This window comes from Heteronotia binoei, chromosome 3, assembly GCF_032191835.1.
Source record: "Heteronotia binoei isolate CCM8104 ecotype False Entrance Well chromosome 3, APGP_CSIRO_Hbin_v1, whole genome shotgun sequence".
In the NCBI taxonomy this organism is placed as follows: Eukaryota; Metazoa; Chordata; class Lepidosauria; order Squamata; family Gekkonidae; genus Heteronotia; species Heteronotia binoei.
The window spans coordinates 48,658,199-48,681,643 of NC_083225.1; the positions used below are offsets into that span (position 1 = coordinate 48,658,199).

The 23,445-nt window shown below is 40.7% G+C and overlaps 1 protein-coding gene across 1 annotated transcript in view; it reads right to left on the reverse strand.

The window, feature by feature from the left end:
- Nucleotides 1-312: 312 nt before the first annotated feature.
- The window catches only part of GAS6 (growth arrest specific 6), a 60,474-nt gene continuing 37,341 nt past the window's right edge, over nucleotides 313-23,445 (reverse strand). Inside the window, exons 8-15 of the mRNA XM_060233748.1 lie at nucleotides 23,024-23,145; nucleotides 22,147-22,265; nucleotides 18,040-18,229; nucleotides 14,966-15,130; nucleotides 12,535-12,703; nucleotides 10,174-10,346; nucleotides 8,690-8,918; nucleotides 313-906 (exon numbers count right to left, since the gene is read on the reverse strand). Coding sequence (XP_060089731.1) covers nucleotides 755-906; nucleotides 8,690-8,918; nucleotides 10,174-10,346; nucleotides 12,535-12,703; nucleotides 14,966-15,130; nucleotides 18,040-18,229; nucleotides 22,147-22,265; nucleotides 23,024-23,145 — 1,319 coding nt within the window. The 3' untranslated portion in view covers nucleotides 313-754. The remainder of the gene's footprint in view (nucleotides 907-8,689; nucleotides 8,919-10,173; nucleotides 10,347-12,534; nucleotides 12,704-14,965; nucleotides 15,131-18,039; nucleotides 18,230-22,146; nucleotides 22,266-23,023; nucleotides 23,146-23,445) is intronic.

Here is a 23,445-nt window from a genome sequence, read left to right on the forward strand (position 1 = left end):
CAGCAGACTGTACCAGCTTCTGGTTTGTGCTGAACTATCGAATTCAGAAAACAAAGCTTTACTGCATATTTGCCCTTGCTGGTCCATATCAATAATGGCTATTTGCCAAGCAGAGCTTTTCCAGAAGTGTACATTCAAAGCCTATTGTGTCCAGATTTGCAAAGGTTGTTCCTAAATAGGAAGCCAACTGCAAAATCTCACTGGCAAATAAAATAATGGATACCAAATTAAACTAACATCAAAAATAATCAACACCATAAAGTCAAAAGGGGGGGGGGAATCCACCCAAACAAAGTGTCCCTTGTTGCAATAAAGTCCAAAAAAGCTTCATGTTTTATTCTTTCATATTTTGTAAATCAAGAAGCAGCATTTGGTAATAAAAAAATACAGAACTATTTTAAATTTTCCAGTCCACGCAGAATATATTACCAGTTGCAACATGACAGATATGATCTGTCTCTTAACTACTCACCTTAGGCAATTGTTTGCAGCTTTGGGTTATTAAGTCTTCTGAACTATTTACAAATATATTACACATTTGAAACTCTCCAAAGCAAAGAAATATTTCAATAATTAATCTTACATTTGAGTTTCAGTAGCTCTATATAACTTCAGTGTTCAAGAGGACTATACACACAGTGCTGGAAGTCTGAATAATTTATATCTTTATATATATATATGTATAATATTTTTTTTAAAAAAGAAAGCGTTGAGAGGGTTTTTTAATATAAAACTTTGGGGGCTTCAATCACATCTATTGATCAGTCTCTACTGGAGGACAAGAATGAGATGTGATATCACTGGATTTGTACAGGGCCTCGTCCAGGTCCAGAGCTTGCTGACTAACATTCACTTTCATGCAGCCATGGTAGAAAGCGGTGACTGGAGTTGAAGTGACAGGAACATCTGCATTTTAAAGAAAAGGGAAGGAAAACATCTTTGAAGATTACTATCAAGTTTCCTCATTTTTGTTAACTAAAAACCAAAACCAAGTGTCTTCCTTTTGGCATTCTGCAAATGTGTGTGGCTCTATGACTAACCCTAGCTTCTCAAATACAAGAACTGTATAATTCAGGGAAATGTTCTGAGACTGAAATGTTGTTGGGTTTCCACTCCTGCATATAAAGATTAAAAACTGTAGATTCTCACTCTTCTCTCTTTTCAGATTTTCCTCCTATCCGCCTTTACAAGATCTTCTATTTACCATTAGATCAGTTTTTGCACCAAGGCAAGTTTGATCTGCAGGGTATGTCAAAGGTCATGAAGTCTCTACAGCCCTTCAAGTGTGATTGCAGTGGCAAAGGTTAGAGTTTTGGTCTGGGAAAGGCTTTTTCCAATATTTCCTTGAGAGAAGGGCTGAATTTGCTACATAGATTATACACCAAGGACTTTCCTCTGTTATAGCACAAAGGATTAATTTAGAAGTATGTGCTTCACAGAACAAGCACACTGTTCTGTTACTGGGAAAGAACTAGATATGCAATTAGGAAATGCCTGGCCCATCCTAAAAACAAAGTGCACATTCTCTGTAGTCAACAACTGATCAATGGTGTGGCACTAAGAATGCAGGGAAGGGAAGTCTTCCATATGCAATGCGGTCAGATAAGCAAGATCTGATTGGAACGATGCTTGGTCTTCAATATAGTTAATATAACATCCAAATTCAGTAACTATGCCATTCTATAACACCTGGAGACATTCAGATTTGGTCATTATTCTGAGGCCTTTGCTATCTGATATCAGTTCCACAGGCAATGGGGAAGGAAGAATGACGCAGCAGATAGAAATCTGCTTGGGATGTCATGAAATCTGAAGTGTTAACAGATCTTCCTACTGAACAACATCAATTTGACTAGCATTTCTCTATGCAGCATTTCCACCAATCACATTAATTGCCTGCTAGCTTGGGAAGATTTTTCCTCAGATCTATACAAGGGTGGTATCCTCTTATTACGGACTGTGTCTGCTAGGGTAGGAGGTAAAGCTCAGGTTTTACCTAACCCCAGAGAGAATAGGCAGAAATAAACACAGTTGGGCACAGAAATAAACATAGTGTTGTTTTTTTAAGCAGGAACACAGTTCCAGCTGGCTTGGCATTAGGGGGTGTGGTCTGTTCCTGCTGGGCTTTTTCTACAAAAAAAAAAAGCCCTGGAAACAAACCTACTGCACCTACTGGCAGGCAGGCAAATGAGACTGTAGACTAGGGAAGGTGGGAAGAGAGTAGGAGAGGCTAAAGCTCTGCCCTCTCCCTGCCATGACAGTAAACAGGCACATCAGCAGGAGATATCAGTAAAAAAATAAAAGATATGAGATCTCTGTACATGACAGATCTGACTATGGAAGACTGCAGATGTTAAAAAGCAGCAGGTGGCACCCCACAGGCACAAGACTGCCCATCCTGGTAAAAACTGGAGAGCAATGTCTACTCTTTTTTTTTTACAGATAAGATATGAGAGAGGAAGAGGGAAGCAAAATTATCTCCCCCACACTAGCTTTACTGCACCCCACTGCTTGAAACGTGTTTCTCCCAGTCTAGTTTTAATACCAGAAATCAGACAGACTAGAGGAAATGTGCAGAAAAGAACCAGATACTGTAAGGTAAGTGTTCTATTTAAAAACAGACACACACCCCACTCCCATATGAGAATCCCAGCAGGTAAGAAAATGCACAAACAATGTCATCAAACCGCCCTTTGCCCTCTCCATAACTAAGAATTTTAATCAAATTGGTCCCACAAATTTGGCACATATCTTTTGGGCAATTATTCCTGAAATTATATTCCTGAAATTGTATTCTCTTGAGTTATCCCTGAGACTGTGTTCCCATTGAAACCAGTGGAAATGAACAAAATAATGACACCGAATAAGCTTAAACACCATGATAAAACAACTGGGGTTAATAACAAACAACTATTTTGAGCTGAAAATATTATCCTTTTTGTCTTCAGTGTACACTATTGTTTTGCAAATGAGTCATACTTAATACTGTTTTGAAAGAAGCCAAGTTTACTGCCAGGCTTGGGACATGCATACAGGATACAGATATTTATCTGACTTTAGGGTTGCCAATTGCCTGGAGAAAAAATGCCCTCTCCCTTTATCAGAGGCTGAATGGGATGTTATTCGCCACGTGATATTACTTGCTTCCTTCCAATCTATGCAAAATTTCATCTGCCTGTTTCCAAACATTAAACCTCAGTTAAAGAAGCAAGACATTTTTTTCATTAGGTCTGTTAGCAACCCTATCTGTCTCACAAATTGTTAAGAATCAACCAATAACAAATTTCTGTTCTCAAATGCACTGAAGGAAATTTACACTAATGAAACTCAGAGTAATTATATAGGTCATACATCTTTTTACATCTTCAAATCTTCATTTGAAGTGTTAAAAAATCTTTCAGTAGATGCCTACCAGTATCCATGTAAACACTGAAGCAAGAAGAGAGAGACAGGATTTTAGTATAAGCCAATACATAAGGAAATCAGCTTATATCAACGTTATCTGCTACTATTAATTCATAAACCACCTGTTATTTAAAACTACAAAGAATCACCAACTTGCACCCAAACACACAAATTCACATACACAGAATGGCTTTGAACTGGTGTCTCTAGCTAAGGTTATAAGGTTTATCTGCAGTAACTAGCAAATGAAGCTTTTTGTAGCTGAGAGATAAAACAACCTGCTTAACTCTGCAAATCAAGCTGCTGTTCAAGGTGTAGTAGCCAAGTCAGAAGCTGAAATGAATGGTGGAACTGAAAGTGTAATGGAGTAAATGCTTTCTTTTTTTGCTTTGAAACAGTGGTAACATTACATCCCTTAAAGTCCACTGAAATTAATGGATTTAGAAGGGTGTAACTTTGCATAGGGTGGCACTGAAATTCACAAACTTTTGTATGTATTAATACCTAACATCATAACCAACAGCGCAAAAACAAATCAGAATAAAGTTTGAGTCTAGTGGCATTTTAAGACCAACAAAGTTTAATATAAGCTTTTATATTATATATATTATATAAGCTGGCTATAAGCTTTTATGTGCATGGACATTTCATCAGATACAAATAATTATACTTGAGGGGAAATTAATAATAAAATGTATGTACTTAAGGAAGCCACCTGGCACTTTTGCAGATACATCATCATACAGCAAAAAAGGACAGATCTCTTCATTAATATCAGACTTAAATATTCATTGTTTTATAGGCATGATTGGATTTATTAATGTGATTTATCCATTCTCTTTTTGTTTTCATCTTTTTCTTATCTATCACGTTGTCAAACTGAGGAAAAAGTTGAAGGGCTTACTGCACAAGAACTGCAGATGAAACAAAAATACAGCCCCACAAAAAAAACGCCTACCTGAATTAATAAGAAAATGAAGAACTGATGAATCCGGAATGTGAAGACTTGCAGAGGAACCAGATGCTATTTAGCAGGAGTGAAGTATCATCTATATAATAGTTTAATCCTCCTCAATTTAACTTCATTCATAGAGGGAAAAAGCAACTGGGATAGGATGATCTGTCCCACACATTTAGAACCCTCCATGCATGCAGCTCTGGATTTATGGAGAGGAATTTCCCCCTAGGAACACTACAGAGTCTTCCAAATTCCTCATTGTGTCTCCTGAACAGTTTGTGTTAAACACAATTCATCCCATCTCCCCACAAAGTATAAGGATTAAAGTTAATCCTATAGGCTTTAAAACAGGCAGGCAGTAATGGCCAGCAAGTCAGGGAAAACACTGCAACTTTCAGACTATTTCAGCTATTTGAATAAAAATTGCTGTAGGGTTTTTTTTTTTTAAATGCACTGGGAAGGAAAACCCCTGCAAGCATTTCCACTTCTCCAGACCTTAGAGAATTTCTCCACAAATGGAGATTTTTTAGTTCTCATTTCTCTAAACGTTGGCAGCCAGATTCTACTAGTCCAAAAATAGAATATAAAAAGGAAAGCAGATAAAGATGCCCTATAATTAAGGAAGCCAGGAATGCAATAATATCAGGGCCCCGCTGGACATTTCTGACAGTCATCTTCTCTCTACTCTTTCCCAGTCAGTTTTTCAAACAGCTTAGCAATGTATCAAACTTTCTACACAATGATTTTCTAAGAGTCACCTGACTGGTGGTGGTTAATTGCCTTCAACTCACAACTGACTTATGGTGACACTGTTGGGTTTTCAAGACAAGAGATGTACAGAGGTGGTTTCCCATTGCCTGCCTCTGTGTCATGACCCTGGGTTAAGGTTGGAGATCTTTCATCGAAATACTAGCCAGGGCCAACTTGGCTTAGCTTCCAAGATCTGATGAGATCAGGCTAGCCTCGGCTATCCAGGTCAGGGAACAAACATGATAGGGGTGTGTTTGCGAACAAATCACGTGCAATGCCCACCAGAGCCTAAGCACATTAAAAAAAATTGTCTTCCATGATCCCCAAGTGGAATCCTAAATGGGCAGAACAGTCCAGCTTGCATAGGATCGTGTGAAACCCCTACATTTTGCAGTGTCCTGAAATTGCTTGCACAATATCTTACACAAGTGGCAAAATAGTTACACTGTGTTTAACTTAGTACAAGGGCCTAGTATGGGATATCTTTTACACTTCTGCTTGTGTAAGGACCCTAGAGCATGGGTGTCAAGTCAAACATATAGCCCATGGGCTGGAACCAGCTTGTTCAGGGATCTGTCCAGTGAGGAACTGGTGAATACCTTTACTGTCAGATAACAAAGGCTCTGTATTATGTCCCTGTATACTGTCCCAGTGCTAATGAGTAATGGGCAGTGGAAGTGGGAGGATGGGCATCAGGGAGATACTAACGAAATACTGTAAGAGTGTTAATGTTTTAAGCATGTTTGTATTTTGAGTACAAAAATAATATCACTAACTAAATTCGCAGGTGTCCTTTATAAACTTTTTATCTCCAGTCCATGGCATTACATTTTATGGCACACCTGGCCCAGCCTGACAAAGTGACATTTATGTCAGATTCAGCCCTCATAACAAATGAGTAAGATACCTCTGCCCTACAGCAAGCAGAAATTTTCCAGGGATTCAAGCCACAGACACCTGTTTATACAAGAGTCACATGGAATGTAAGAGTAGCCCTGCTGGATCAGATAAGTGGCCCAGCATCTTGTCTCACAAAGTGGTCAGCCAGTTACTCTGGAGGGTCTGTAACAGGGCATAGAGTCAGTCCAAAGCATTTTTTTTGATGTTGCTTCCTGGTACTGTTATTTGGAGCAAGGCTGGCATCAGCATACCCTCAGGTGGGCCAGCTGCCAGGGCCCAGGGCTTCTGGCAAGGTCCACTGACCCCCATACCAGCCCATTTCCCTGCCTGCTTGTGTTCACCACCCATGCATCCAGCTGCCCATACCACTCAATGCCATCAGGAAAAGGGTGGTGGGCACTGTAGATGGCTGTGAGAATGGGCAGCAGGAGGGCTTGTGAGCAGAAAGGATGCACAGACATATATGAGTGAGCAGGGTGGGACCCCCTGAAAACTCTCTGTTCAGGGTCCCTCCCCAATCTGGGACTGGTCCTGATTCAGAAGTTTACTGTCTCTGACAATGGTGACCCCCTTTGTCACCATGGCTAGCAGCCACAGATGGACATATCTTCTATGAGTTTGTCCAATCCCCTTTTAAAGCCATTTCTCCCTGTAGCCACCACCACATCCTCTGGCAGTTAATTCCATATTTTAATTACTCATTGAGTAAAAAAGTACTTCCTTTTTTCATCCTGAATCTATTGTTCATAAGCTTCAATGGGTGCTCTCAAGTTCTAGTTTTTTGAAAGAAGAAAAAGTTCTCTTAATCAACTTTCTCTACCCCATGCATAATTTTATAAACCTCTATCATGTGTCCCCCCTCAGTCATCTTTTCTTCTAATCTGAGAAGTCACACTCTTATTTTTTTTTCTCACAGGGAAGATGCTTCAACCCCCCAATCATCATGGTTGCCCCCTTCTGTGCTTTTTCCGCCTTTGCCAATGTCCCTTATGAGATAAGTGACTTAAATGGCACACAGTATTTCAAATGATGCTGCACCACAGATCTATACAGGGTATCATAATATTAGTTGTTCTACTTTCAATCCCTTTCCTAAGTCCCAGCATGGAGTTCACCATTTTCACTGCTGCAGCACACTGGGTTGATATTTTCATTGAGCTACAACTACGACCCCCAGGTCTCTTTCCAGCTCATTCTCAGCAGGGTCAGCCCCCATTAGCTCTTAGTTAAAACTAGAGTTTTGTAGAAAAAAGCCCAGCAGGAATTCATTTGCATATTAGGCCACGTCTCCTGATGTCACCACCTTTTGCTCAAAGCCTTTTTTGTAGAAAAAGCCCAGTGTGAACTCATTTGCATATTAGGCCACACCCCTGACACCAAGCCAGCTGAACTGCGTTCCTGTGCATTCCTGCTCAAAAAACCCTCCAAACCCTGGTTAAAACTGAGATATTTGGGCTGAAGTGAGGAGGGAAATTAGATGAGCGGAACAGCTGGTAGGACCCAACTGTGGGAAGTCAGGGGAGACTCACTGCCACAGCTGCCAATTCATTGTGAAGTCTGAAAAGCCCCCAAAAATTCAGAATGTGAACTGTGAGCTATTTTGGGGTTTGGTTCCAAAGCAGTCAGCACAGTTCAAATTAATGCAGCTGTTACTCAAGGCAGCCTGACACCTTTGTGTTATTTATTTTCTACTTGGTTTTTTTTTCTTCACTTGACCATCTGGATAGATGGTAGCATACAAATTGTGAGGAGCTATGCCACACATATAATTAAGTTTCCACATTCACTGGGAAGTAGCCCACACAGGGCTTTTTTATAGCAGGAACTCCTTTGCATATTAGGCCACACACCTCTGATGTAGCCAATCCTCCTGGAGCTTACAGTAGGCCCTGTACTAAGAGGCTCTTGGAGGACTGGCTACATTAGGGGTGTGTGGCCTAATATGCAAAGGAGTTCCTGCTACAAAAAAAGTCCTGGGCCCACATGTATTAAGTTGCTAAAGTTAGAAGACCCCTAAGACACTGCCAACAGAGAGTGAAATGAATTTACCAGAATGTCTTCTGTAAGAGCAGAAGGCCAGGTTTTTCTGGTGATGGATGAGTTGAAATGAAACATTATTAATGGCAAGCAATGTAAAAGGATTGTGCTTTTGCATTCTCAAAGCTCTGACAGTAGCAGACCAGATAGTTAACTTCACTCCTCTTATCACACTAGAATCTAACTGTAGAGCTGCTACCTGTAGAATGACTTCTGTGTTACAATGATAAATCTTACTCTGAAGATTGTTATAGGAATAAATGTAGTTTCTTTTGCACACTCTCCTTCAGGACTTCTATGCAAACCTCACTTTCTGCAATACAAGCCTGAAAACAGAGCATGGGATGCAGTTTAATACAATAATCTAACAACTGATTTCTCTATGGGAACAGATTGCTCCTTTGCCAATGATAACCCATTTTCCGCTAGGTGCAGTTATAATTCACTCTCACCTTTCAAAAATAGGGTCAACCTTAAAATGATTTTTAAAAACAGCAATGAAAAAGATCCATCTTTGAGTCAGGCCATCATAACAAGAAAAACTGACAACATTACATTTCAATCACTTTCCCCCTGACTGCCAGTTTCATGATTTGTTAGAAAGAATCAACAATTCGGTTTGCAAAATTGAATAATCACCTGGCAATCCTCCTACATAGGTCTTTACAGATGACTGCAAATAATTATCCAAGATGGTCAGGTTCTCTTCTAGCTGTGAATTGCTTAGCTCATTCTGTCCTGTAGTCCCATCCACAGTGAGCAATATTTGACTGTTGTTGATGGCAATGTCAACCGCGTGCTCCTGCTCATCACAAATGTTTACTGCCAGTCTGCAAACCACTGTGTGCTCCACTGCCAGAACAACAAACTGAACAGCAAAGAAAGAATAAGGAACAACATGGAAGTGGTACATGTTCACACAACTCCCCCACGTCTTATTTTTTCAGGCACTTAAATGGCCTTGCCCAATCATTTTATGTTGTAATGGGCATCCATCCTCAAATATTTCTGCACTCCTTTACTTATTGGGGAAACTTTGAACAAAATTTATTTTGAAGTTAACCACAACACAGTTAAATTCACAATGTTATCCAATACACGTCCTCGGCTGGGTTCTTGTATGAATGTACACACATGAAGCTCCCTTATAATGAATCAGACCAACAGTTTACCAAGGCCAGGACTGTCTACTTAGACTGGCAGCAGCTGCCCAAGGTTTCAGGTGCAAGTCTTTCACATCATGTTCTATCTGACCTTTTAACGGGAGATGCTGGGGATTGAACTTGGGACCATCTGCATGCAAAACTCATCTTCTACCACTCAGTCACAGCCCCTCTCCTTGAAACTGTCCAGCTGTATCAGTTCATCTAGTGCCCAGAAAGATATTTTCTCCTCTCTCCTAGCTATCTGACATGAGTGCATCGGAATTTAACTTTCCCCCAGCTACATCACACAGAATTTATAGCAAATTTAAAGTAAAAGACCTACTGCTGGATGCTAAGCATGCTTATTAGAATGGTTGCTATACTGGCTTCTGAAAATTCACCACTAACCACTACACATTATATTCATCAGTTCATTTGGCTCCTGAGATTTCAGAGAATATTGCCTATGTACTTTCAAATACATTGTCACAGCAATTAGAGCAATGAACTAATTCTTTTTAAAAATGATAGCTGAGATTCTCAAAAAGCGTAATTCTATGCCCTTGACCACACTTTGTACTAAAGAAAGAAGGTGTGTGTGTCTCTCACAGTCCTGCCAATACCCACTTGTTTGTATAAAATAAAAACAGGAGAGCAAGCTACAAAAACAAATCTGGCCTACTCACACAAATGTTACAAAACGGGAAATTTTAAATGAGACCTCAGAATGCCCTTCCATTTGTACCCTTCTCCTTTCCAATGGAATATAGGCATCTGGAACACAGTTCTGCAAAATTAACGTTTTTATGTCCTATTTGCTTCAAAGGAAGAGCTAAGCATGTGCTTAAATCTCTCCCACTGAAATCAATGAGACTTCATATATCTTAACTTTGGTTAAATTATCCATTTGGTTTACATAAACCAGTCTTGTCATGGTCCTTCAATCCCCAACATATATGCAACTTCAAAAAATCTTACCTGCTGTTTAATTTTTTTTGTAGAATGGTAATCAATAAGAGCGACTGACAAAGGGACTCTTGCTTCACTTTTGACTAGAGCAAAAAGCACCCCAGTATCTGTAGCTGGCCGCATTTGAATGTTTATTTTTACTCCCCATTTCCTCCTGGTTTCATTACTGTTGTGAGATTGTGCTGGGGGGGGGGGGGGAGAGAGAGAGAGAGAGAGAGAGATGAAGTTAACACCAAAATTCTAGAAAAAGATTCAAATAATCAAACAGCAGATACAATTTACTCATCTGAGACAACAGCTGCATATACAAATTTTACACCCGCAAAGGAAAGGAAAGAGCATTGCCAAATGAAACTATGTCAACATCTCTTCCTCTTCCAATTCACAGAACATTCTGCATCCTTTTAAACTATCAAGGTTAAGGCTTGGATCCAAGTAGCATGAACAGAGCTCAGATCTCCTTCCTACTCTTGCTATAGCCTGCTGTCCTGAAAGAGAAACACCAGAAACAGTTCTTCGGATGATGTCGGGAGAGGGTGGAAATTATTGAAACCTTTTCTCTTCTTGATGGTCAGAAGTACCTTTATACTGGTTGAGGGTGGGGAAAATTTTTTAATCCAAGTCTGAGTTTCTGTAATCAGCAGGAAGATTATCAATTTATGGCCACTATAAATTGAGAATCTTCCTGTTGATTACAGAAACTCAAGCTTGGATTCAAAAATTTTGACTCTATACAGCTTTAATATCAGACTTCTATTGATATGACTGAACCATCTGATTTTTGACTCCAGCTGAGGGGAGATTGCTTTCACAAAAACGATGGCAAAATGACCAAAGTATCTCAATAGACCACTGTCTGCATCACCCAACTGTGCCCTGGATTTGTTTACTTACTTTAGCTGTTATATATTGTGAATGGATATCACACTAGCAACATACAAGCAGAAAAACAATTCATACGATGTTTTTGAAACTTGCAAAATTCTGAAACAACCTTCCCCCTCCCAATCCTATATCCACCCCCCCCCAAAAAAAATCTTTCTTGCTGTTATGGGCAATTGTTAGTTATTATAGAAACTGGCTGCAAAGAAAGGTGTTAACATTTAGAACAGAGTCTAGACAAATAAGAAAAATGGGAGTTGAGGCAGCAGAAGTAATTGCTTTCCATACAGCAATATTATTTAGGTGCCAAGTATATTTTTCATGTTCTAGAATTCCATATTTGTATGTAAAACCCACACTTCCACAGTGTTGCAGTTCATGAATCTATAAAGTAAAAGACAGTAGTTGCCGCTAGTCAATATTTGTGACAAAGCAGAGAGGTAAAGGATTGTTGAATTGTTCCTGTCTTGTCTTTAAAATTTGATCAAGACACATGGTGGAGACTCCTTGTGTAAAAATATGTCCAAAGCTTCCAAAGTACTTTCTTGAGCATCTCCGTGAAAGACAGACCTCACTCATCACTTCAGCAATTAGGGATTAGGTCCTTTAACTGCACAACCAGAAGAGGTCTGGCTGGTATCAAAAACTGTGGAAGAGGTGGAGTTTTCTCAGTCCCCTCAAGGAGGCCAAACTTTCCCCCGCTTCTTGACTATGTCCCAGTGAGGAAGTCTTTTGTAAATTTATTAATTTATATTATGTATAGTCTGCCTTTCTCAAAGGGACTCAATGCCACAGAATTCACCCTTCCAAGCAGCCATTTTCTCCAGGGAACCTGATCTCTGACAGCTGGAGATCAGTTGTAAAAGCAGGAGATCTTCAGGCCCCACCTGGAGGTTGGCAACCCAAAGTGATTCCAGTGTTAGCTGGAATACATGGAGGGAGGGAGTCACCCTTTCTGTTCCTCTATGTCATTTGGTGACTTCACTGTTAAAAGTCTAATCGATGCTGGAGTGGGTGGGATTTTGGGTTTGTTGTGTTATTCTGGTTTTAACTCTTGTAAGCCATCTTGAACCACAAGGAAATACAAGGCATATATATTTTAATAAACAAACATTGCCATAGGGTGAATGGGGGAAACTGACTTTCACCATTACATTTCAGGGTATAGCGAATTTCTCTTCCTCATGAAGTAATTTGAATAAGGAAGGTCAAAAGTAGAATATAAAAATGTAAATCCTTTAGTGAGAGATAAAAATACATAGTAAAGTATTTATGAGAACTGAATATATTATATGTGATATTGACTGGTATGTTAATTTTAAGAAACATTTTTTTTGTTCTCCATCTTACCCACCAGAAAAAAAAGCAGTGGCTTTTAAAAATAGGTAGGACAAAAGATTACTTTAAAAGGATATTCCTATGGGGTGTGTGTCTGTTTTTTTGTTTTGAAGAGCTAGAAAGCACTGCACAGTAAAATCAAACACTTACTATAATTTAGATTAAAGATAGCATAACCGTTGCCAGGGTAGAAAGAGCCTCTTCCTGCTATTCTAAAGCACTGCATCTTATTATTTAGTTTCACTGTATCTTCGATGGTTGTATCGTCACCATTCAGAAAGTTCCAGGCCCGCATGCAGCCATCTATTCGAGGGTTAATCTAGCAAGATAAGGCAGAACAGTTTTAGTTGTGAATGGAATTACTCAGTTGGGCAATCAGACAGTACTGGTCAGGGACCACCATATTAAAACACAATTGTTTACCTAGAAACCTAAAGCAGTAAAAGATTCACCTGTGGGTGGGGGGCTCACCAGTGACACTGCCAGTGATGCATTGATATAACTTATGGTGACATCAATGGTGATGTTCTAGCATATAGCCAAAGCACCATGCTACAGCATTGCCTGATGTGATGTCACTTCCAGGTAACACTGATTTTATGGCATCCCTGGCATCACCACTCACCATCCCAACTTCTCTCTGTAGGCTTCCCCTGCCATCCTGCTGACCTGTGATGGGCAGATTTTACACAAAAATGGGAGACCAGGCCTCACTAAGTTACCCATGTATACATGCTCCCATTTAAAGGGCTAGCATGCAATATGCATGCTATTTTTTATAACGAAGAGCACAGTTCAGGGAGCTCAGTCTTCTCCACTTTACCTTACTATCAGAACTGAGCAGAGCTGGGGCAAACAACTGCCTGAAGCTATGGACCCTGCAACATAAAGCAGGTGCAGGTTTAGTTTCCTTCACACCCTTATTCCATTTTTTAAATTAAAAACAGGATCACATACACAGCTTTAGGCAATGGGGAGACACATGGATCACGTTTAATCCAGACCCCAAAATTTCCTTTTTACCAGCATAGTTCCTAAATGGATATACATATATATATGGTGATGGTGTCTGAATTGGTTGCAACTAACCAAGACAGCTTATTGAAACTATTAACTCAGTGTGCAGTGTAAGGGAAAATTCACTGACTTACCGGGAGGGAAAAGGTTCACAACCAAACATCAAGTGTCATAATGCCCTAAATAATACTTTCAAGAAAATGTGAGATAGAAAACTGCACTGACTCTCTGTGCAGATAGGTCACCTTGACACAGCTATGTGTAATTAGCTGAGAGACATGGAGAGAAAATTTTAAAAATCCAGAAGTAGCAGGATATCCAACACCCCAGTATTAGAATGGCAAAGTCTCATATATTTTTTAAAACCCACTAAGTAAATAATATGTAGTTTTAGTCAGCATGTTTACCAAACACAGTTACATCATAAAATAAAACCACGATTTTAAGTAAACTAAGATTCAGCACAACTGTCTAAATACAGGCTAATTAGGGACAGTCTGATGAAAACGTGAAACCACAGTATGAGATTGGTTTATTAACCGAATTCATTCTTAACTAGGGTTTCATATGATGTATGAATGCAAACAGCCTCATTTAATCCTGGTGTTTCCACTGATGATCTTCACACTAACCATGGTTATTTTGACTGAAGATCATCATCCATCCATGGGTCACTCCACTATGGTTAGTACATCAAACCAGGATGTCAAATCATGGCTGGTGGATTAACCACATTTCATCACAATTACATTTTAATGTGGCATATAAATGCAGACAACCTTCCCACAGCCAACCAGCCATAAATGCAGTTGGGTCTTTATAGGAGAGGTGGAGGAAACAGTGAAAACAACAATGCCTGCATGTATAGAGGCAAAGCAAGATTTCAGTGATCATCTGTAAGTGGAGTCCTGGTTTCATAAATGTTCACTTTAAAAAAATGTTAACATGGAATAGTTTTTGTTGTTGTTGTTTTGAAGTTCTCAGTTCACAAAAGTTTGTCACTGTATGTAAAATCAGAATCAGAGTCACTACATGGCAAATCTAGAATGGCTCACTTCTTGGACATGAGAGCCATTCTCTTTTTTTGATAGTCCACAGGCTGAAAGTGTGGTTTTGGAAGGGTTTGGAAGAAGGAGAATTGCAGCTTAGCATCAGAGCCCATGGTCCGTATGTAGGAAGTCCAAGGTTCAATTCCTGACACTTGAGTTTTAAGCACTTTAGGGAGCCTTTATTTGCTTGAGGCACTGGAGAGCTGCTGCAGGTCAGCGTAGGCAATACCAAACCAAATGAATCTGACACAGAAGAAGGTATCTTCATATATATTCAACAAGTAACAAATGAACTGGCTGCAAAGGTTGATTCATCAAACCATAAGTAGTATGGGCACTGGAGAAAGAGAACTATGTGCAAATCAGCAATCTAACATTAACAATTTTATTTTTCTTTATGGGAGAGATTGTAGACACACATTTTACTATACCTAGATTAAAGCTCAATGCAGCCACCAAATAAAATTGCTTATGGGGTTTGATTTGTGTCATCCCTGCAATCTGTATTTACTTACTGGCTGGACAAGATAGTTGATGTTAAAAGGAATGCCTCCCACTGTTAGATGTAGCTGATACAGTCGTTTGTCCAGAATAAAGAGATCTCCTGATACAGCTATCTTCATAACTGCTTCCTTGTCGACTTTTATAACCAAACTTCTATCTAGTTCTTCAACAGATATCTGAAAGAGGGGGAAAAATGCAAACAGGATCAGAGGGAAGTATTACTGTATAGTATACTTGCAACCACAGGAAGTAAAACTGTTCTGTACTCTACATGATAAACCCCCCTTGGTTGTCTGAAATTTAGAATAACCCCATGGCACAGAGCCCTCTGCTCATGACCTGAGTTAGATCCCAGCAGAAGCTGGTTCAGGTAGCCGGCTCCAAGTTGACTCATCCTTCCAAGGTTGGTAAAATGAGTACCCAGCTTGCTGGGAGAAAAGTGTAGATGACTGGGGAAGGCAATGGCAAACAACCCCGTAAAAAGTCTGCCATGAAAAAGTTGTGAAAGCAACGTCACCCCAGAGTCGGAAACTACTGGTGCTTGCACAGGGGACTACCTTTACCTTTTTTAATGCAATTACATTACTAGAATGTTATATTGGGGTTACCATGAACTGAATGGCCCAACTTAGCCTGATCTCATTAGCTCTTGTAAGCTAAGCAGGGTCAGCCTTGGTTAGTACTTGGATGGGAGACCACCAAGGAAGTCCAGGGACACTATGCAGAGCCACCTCTGTTTATCTCTTGTCTTGAAAATCCTACAGGGTCACCATAAGATGGCTGTGACTTGACTTCAGTTTCCACCAGTACATCAGGGTTGCATCCAAGCCATTCTTACATTTGCAATTCTAATGTTGAGACTGCTCATGCATTTTACAGATTTTCTTTACCCAAAACTGTTTTTATATAGAAACTGTTTTTATATATAAAACAACTGATCAGTGCCTAAAGACCTCAGCAAAGAGTCTGTGCCATCTAGTGTTCAAGTTCCTTTTTAAAAAATTTCCTGATCATAAAAACAACACTCTTCTATAATTTGTCCTGCAGCAAGTGAACTCATAATACTTTCCAGGGATGCTAGTACTGTTACCGATTCCTCACTAGCAGTTGCTTCACCCCAGGCTTCTGCTTTCCTCAGAGCAAGTGATCAATTCCACATTGGTCACTATATGGCTGCAATGTGACTTTGAGGCTCCCTCCAATTTCCCTTGCAGCTTCCGGATCTCAAACAAAACGACCAAGTTGCTGCAGGGGAAATTGGAGGGAGCTGCAAGTCAAAATGCAGCCATGAAGCAACTAGTGGAGAATTGGTCCAAGAAAAGCAGAAGCCCAGGGGCGGAATGACTGCTAGTGAGGAATCAGTATTTGTCATTTTCACAGAATATGGGCCATAACAAGCGAAATGATAACCAAATTTCCCAGTACCTAACTCCATAAAGTTTTAAAAGTGGTAGCAATAGTGCATTTGTAGAGAGAGATAATATTCCAGCCTTATCTAACATTTTGAAAGGAAAAGAAGAAACCAGTAAATTCAAGCTTAAAAATAACAAGGCTGGATATCTGGGAAGAAGTATAGTAAGTAAAGTAACTCAATGAGTTCTAGTTGAATGATATAAGAATCTGTCAATTCCTTTGTTATAGGATTCATGTGTAAAATCCAATTCTACCTTTCTTAATTTTATTCTAATCCTAAAGCTCAATTTATAACAATAATAAAGAATTCATGGAATCATAGAGTTGGAAGGTACCTCCAGGGTCATCTAGTCCAACCCCCTGCCCAATGCAGAAAACCCACAAATACCTCCCCCTATTCATTGATCTTTGAACATAAACGGCAAATCATCAACAACACTGAAACTTAAAGAACAATTTCTGGCAGAGAAAAGAGGATTAATGAGGATTTAAACTACTGCCCAGTCTACTAGAAAATCTCCTGCAATTAAATCAAATTACAGATTAATTACATTTATAGCCCACATTATTCTCATTCAATGGACAAGTATTATAGGTGCACAAATACAGAAGCCACAAACACATATGATCACAGCATCTTCCAGTCAACAGAGGAAATATCTGGAATTGATTGTAGTGGATGGTTTAGGAAAGTTGATTTTTTTATAGTGCGGTATTTTGCTCAACAAATATGTAATCTCGCCGTTCTGGTCTGGCTGCTGCAACTGACAAACCACTGCATACCAATAGCGTATTTGGATATCTTTCTCTTTAGCCAATATTTGTGAAGCTCTACTCCAGTGTTCCACTTAAAGCAGAAAACTACCTATTTTAGTGAGAGTGAAGTAGCTAAGTTAGCAGTACCGCAGAGGTGTTTTATACACTTATTCCTTACCAAAATAAATAAGTTCCCTTTAAATGAGAACTTCTTTGTTTTGGTAAGGAATATATTTGCATTCCACACAACAATATTTAAGAACATTTTCCAGTGTCAATTTGCAAGTTAGGTCAATGTTCTAAAAGCATCTTAAGCTAGCAATTAATACTAAGTTACAGCTAAACAAACTGTTGTTGCATCATAAACATTGAATCTTCAGACAGCCACTTTCTGAGAAATGCAAAATGTCCCAAGCAAAGTTTTGGAGGTATGGATTTTAAGAGTTATGAAAAATAGCCTACAGGATTGGTGCATCCATTAGGCAACTGTAGGTGGTTGCCTATGGGCACGACCCGGGTGTGTGTGCTGAATTGGGCGCTTCCCCCAAGTGAGCAAGAAAGGGAGAGCCACTGCCCTTCCCACTGACAAATGAATGCTCCGCTGATCAGCTGATTAGCGGTCCCTTCCAGCTCTCTCCTGCGTGTTTTAAATCACACAGGAGGGAGGAAATGGCAGAGGTGGGGAATGCATATGGATCACAATGCTCACAGCCAGGCTGTGTCGTGGTATGCCGCATGGCAGCACAGAGAGGAAGGGAGCTCCAGCAGCTGCAACAAGGCTAGCCGCATACCCGTGGGGCGGAAGGCTGGAGGGCGTGCTTTGCCCACGGGGGTGGGGAGGACACCATACCTGGGGCGGTGGGCATGGTGGGGCACCCTAACACCAGCGCTGGTAGTCTATAATAACCATGCTTACCATCTGCCACATTCCATGGTTGATAACTGGCCCGCTGCTGGTCACACGACCTATTCCATTGTACTTCAGCTGCAGTTCTAATCGGCCATTGCGCAAAGCCAAGACTATCCATGTTCCGTCTTTATGGCCCCCAGCAAAGAAAATAATGCCTTCAGGATCAAAGGTTCTAAAGTCAAACTCAGCCACAAGTCTGAACACATGGATGACAAGAAACAAAATTAAAATTATGCAATGTTTCAGGAAGGCAAAATTACAGTATATTTACCATACAGCTGCTGTCAATTCAAACCCTTAAGAAGTGCCCTTAATTTCTGTTGTATCTGATATATGGAAGGCATATAAATAGAGCTGCCAACTCTGGGTTGCGAAATACCTGGAGATTTTGGGGGCAAAGCCTGAGGAGGGCTGGGTTTGGGGAGGGGAGGGACTTCAATAGGATATAATGCCATTATAATATAGTGGCTTCTAAGCATCGAAGAATCAAGGTGGTAGTGATAACAAGCTCTTTTATTGGGTACAGCATGGTACGTGGCTGCCCAGAATCAACTGGTGAACAGGCCCTGCAGGGCCAACTAAATACAATACTGTGTTCCTGTGCTAGTGTTTGATTGGGCCATTCAAACCAGCCGGAGGCCTGTGATTGGAGCAGGGCAATTTAGGATTTTCTGTTGCCCATTGTTCCTAAGTTCCCCCGCTCATCCTTCAGGCTCCAACAAGCCAGGATGGAACACCATGGATTCACATACATCAGTCATAGAGTCCACCTTCCAAAGCAGCCATTTTCTCCAGGTGAACTGATCTCCATCTCCTGGAGATCAGCTGTAATCCCAGAAGATATTCAGCCAACACTTGGAAACTCTACATATGATCAATATGTATAGATAGATAATATTATAAGCATGCTTCTTTATAGAGGAGTACATTTTTCAAAACTGAAACTACTGGAATGTATTATTAGCACCAAATTGTTTTTAAAATGTTTTGTTATATTGTTTAAGTTTTTAATTAGTTAATGTTAATATTTGTACATGTTTTTACTGTTGTAAGCCACCCTGAGCCTGCTTCGGCTGGGAGAGTGGGATATAAATCCAATAAATTAAATAAATAATACATAAAAAAAACAAGTTCCCTCAAAGTGCACAAATAATCTTCCTAGACTCAACTCCAGTAACTCCTTAGAGAACAACAAGATCGAGGGGGGGGGGAGTTATAACCTTGAGGGAGTCAAAGATAATTGCTTCAGATACCAATAATCTTGCTGCTTCAGACAAGACAGCATTTAAAATCAGGTTTGCCAAAAATTGTGGAGGGTGTCAATCAGTTTTCTTCTGAGGCTGAAGAATTATGCATTTGGAAGAGGCACTTGGAAGCCATTCCAGAAAGGGATGAAAAAGATTCCTAGCATTCCTTAGATGAATCCTTTGGTAGTGGAGAAATTACAAGCCAGGAGCAGCATGAAGAGAAAAGAGATTGTGTAGAACAGATAAGGGAAGAATGGGGAGCATGGAGGGATGGATCAAGGCGGTTCGGCGGTACTGATGCTATTAGACCTATTGGTTGCGTTTGATATGGTCGACCATCAGTTGCTGACCCACCATCTCGCCGATGCAGGGATTCAGTGGTTGGCCTTACAGTGGCTTTCCTCTTTCCTCTGCGGTCGGGGACAAAGGGTGTCAATTGGGGGAGAATTGTCTCGGAGACACACACTTAACTGTGGTGTGCCTCAGGGGGCGGTTCTATCCCTGATGTTATTTAACATCTACATGCGACCCCTTGCCTAGATTGCCTGGAGCTATGGGCTGGGCTGCCACCAGTATGCTGATGATGCCCAGCTCTATCTACTGATGGATGGCCGATCTGCTGATGTCCCAGCAAACCTGGACCAGGCATTGCAAGCCGTGGCTGGATGGCTTAAACTGAGCCAATTGAAGCTGAATCCAACAAAGACAGATGTCCTTTGCCTGAGTCGCGGCGGTCTGAGCAGGGGAATCCCCCTACCAACTTTTGACAGTACGCCACTGACAATGGCGCACAAGGTCAGACGTTTGGGGGTGCTACTGGAGCCCTCCTTGACAATGGAGGCCCAAATAGCAAAATCTGCCTTTTTTCATCTTAGGCGGGCGAAACAGTTAGCTCCCTTCCTTGACCGTAGCGACCTGGCAACAGTGATCCATGCAACAGTCACCTCAAGATTGGACTGCTGTAATGCCCTCTACATAGGGCTGCCCTTGTCACGAACCAGAAACTACAGTTAGTGCAGAACGCAGCAGCCAGGCTGCTATTGGGGCTGCCCAGGTGGGAGCACATACAAGAATTGCACTGGCTGCCCATAGTATAGCTGATTTGCTACAAGGTGCTGGACATTACCTTTAAAGCCCTTTATGGCCGAGGACATGCGTACCTGAGGGACCGTCTGTCCCCACATGTTCCCCAGAGGGTACTAAGATCAGGAACTCAACATCTTTTAGTGATCCCAGGGCCGAGAGAGGCTAGACTGATAGCTAACAGGGATTTCGCCTTCTCAGTAGCAGCCCCCTACTGGTGGAACCAGCTGCCGGAAGAGGCTAGGGCCTTGTGGGACCTTGCCCAGTTCCACAAGGCCTGTAAGACCACACTCTTCCGGCTGGCTTTCAGCTGATATTGAGTCTTATAACAGCAGGAGGAATCCAGGAATATTGACATTGAATTTGAATAACATTGGAATGTTATTAGCACAAATTGTTTTAAACTGTTTAAACTTAACTAATTTTATTACTATGATGCACTTTGTTTTATGACTATTTGTTTTATGACTATGGTATATGTTTTATTGTTGTAAGCTGCCTTGAGCCTGCCTTGGCGGGGAGGGCGTGGTATAAATTTAATAAACCATAAACCATCCTGACGGCTCTCTCCACCAACTGCAAGTGATTGTGCTGCCATAATTTTGAAGAAGAAGAAGAGAGAAGATATTGGATTTGTATCCCATCCTCCACTCTGAAAATTAAGAGGCTCGGAGCAGTCACAATCTCTTTTACCTTCCTCTCTCACAACAGACATCCTGTGAAGGTGTGGGACTTAGAGGGCACTCACAGCAGCTCCCTTTTCGAGAACAACCTCTGCCAGAGCTATGGCTGACCCAAGGTCATTCCAGCAGCTGCAAGTGGAGGAGTGGAAATCAAACCTGGTTCTCTCAGATAAGATTCTGCACACTTAACCACTACACCAAACTGGCTCTGAAAGATTTGTTAAGCATCCTATGGCCTCCTTGTCTGTAAAAAGTCAATCATTTTCTCTTTATTACACAACTTTACATAAACAGTGACAGCACTGGATACTGACATGCATGCAACTGGTATGCTGAGAAGTAAACCTGGTTAAACACAAAGCATTATTTGCTTAAACAGCAACGTCAAGGACCAAGAAGGATGGGCAACTGTATATACTAACTTCTAAGTAATCCTAACTAACAGAAACATCTTAAGAATGTTTACTCCAAAGCAATTCAGTGGGATTTGTTACCTGCTAAGTAGACTTAAGAATGCAGCCCCAAACGGCAAACCTGGATTGCAAATGTCACAGAATTCTGTGCCCTTTTAAGATTGATTTCTTGCAGCAGTTTGTGACAGCTGATAAAACAGCCTATAAAAGGTCACGCTGCAAGACACCACGGTGATATATTTTTTTTTTTGCTGAAATACAATTGCACCCTCACATCTGTAATCTTTGAAAATGATCATTATTTTGGTGTCTCTGCATCTCCTTTTAACAGCTGCATAAGGTAAGAGCAGTGGAAAGTGCAGCAAAGAGAGAGAATGACAGCTGCAAATGCAACTGATGGGAGCATGTTCCAGCTAGAAGTGTTAGAAGATGCTCTTGCCAAAAAGAAGCATCCAGATAGGCGGGAAGTGGAACCCATAAAAGCCTGTCATCAGTGACTTAGGGAAAGTGTTGTTGATTCTTTGTATTTATTTTATTAATTCATGCACCACCTTTTCAGCTAACTGCGGAAGTCCCAGGGAACTTACAAGAAACCTAACTCTCAAGGAACACAATTAAAACAAACAGAAAAATCCCAGATGGGAGAGCCACACAACTATTCTCATACACTTCAAAATGGATCCATACCTTGTGGGTTGTTTCCTTTTAAAACGGAGTCTGATAATCGGTGTGCCACTAAACATTCTTCCAAGGTAGAGTGACTTAATACTTTTTTCAGCAGCAAAAGATACACAAGGCAAAATATCCTAAGGAGGAGAAAAACCAAAAACATAGATCAAAACCCCTCAAAACAACTTGTTGAGATAATGATGAAACTTACATGCAACATATTGTCTTTTATTTTCTATTGATGTTAATTTGATGACGGTATACTCACCTGGCAGAAGTGTTTATTGGGGGGGGGGGAGGGGTTAATAAATAAACCAGGCATTCTTTTTTTTTTTAATTTTGTGCATGTGTGTATGCCTGAAAGTCATAGCTGACTTCTGTGACCCCTATTAGGGCCTTGGACATTCAGAGAGGTGGCTTCTATTGCCTACCTCTGTGTCCTTGCCCTGGTATTCCTTGAAGGTCTCCCATCCAAGTACTTGTCAAGGTCAGCCCAGCTTAGGTTCCAAGATCTGACAAGATCAGGCTTGCCTGGGCTATCCAGGTCACGGCAACCAGGCATTCTTTAAGATGTCACCCTGTACATTTCTACTGGCAAGTGCAAGGTCAGCCTCTCTAAACTTTGGCTGCACAAAGAAACATCAGTACATTTAACTGTTACAGCATTCACAGTTAATATACTTTCTACTCGAGGAAGCAGGTAACAAGTGCTTAATTAATGGGATCTGCGGACACACCTTTCTGGAAGCAGGTTTGCTGGCTGACATAGGTTTCCATAGTTCTCATGCCAGCCTTTTACCACTCTCATTGAGACTCAAGTTTTTTCTTCTTTGTACATTATTGTACAAACTGAATTCCTCTACTTCTACTCAATGCAATGAGAATCAAATGCTACCTCACAGGTATTCATGTCACTGGAAAGTTTAACTCCTCCTCTTCCATTACAGTGGCAGCTGTAACTTCCTGGTGAATTGACACAGGTTTGCTCACAAAAGTTATGGGCACATTCGTCCACATCTATACAATACCAACAGGGAGAAAGCACAGACATCGTTTCTTATTTTCATTTTTTAAAAATAAAGCAATGGAAGATGACTCATAAGATGAAAGTGCTACTAGTGAATGGAAGAATGGGCCCTAGACTTAAGGTGTGACCCATTCTGAATAGGGTTGCACTCAAAGTTGTACATTCCCCTGCCTCTATTTCCTTCCTACCCCTGTAACTTTCACGAGCAAAAATAGGAGGCTAGAATCCAAGCCAATGCGGAAACTATCAATAAAACAGTACAATTAAAATAGTTATGCTAGAATACTTTT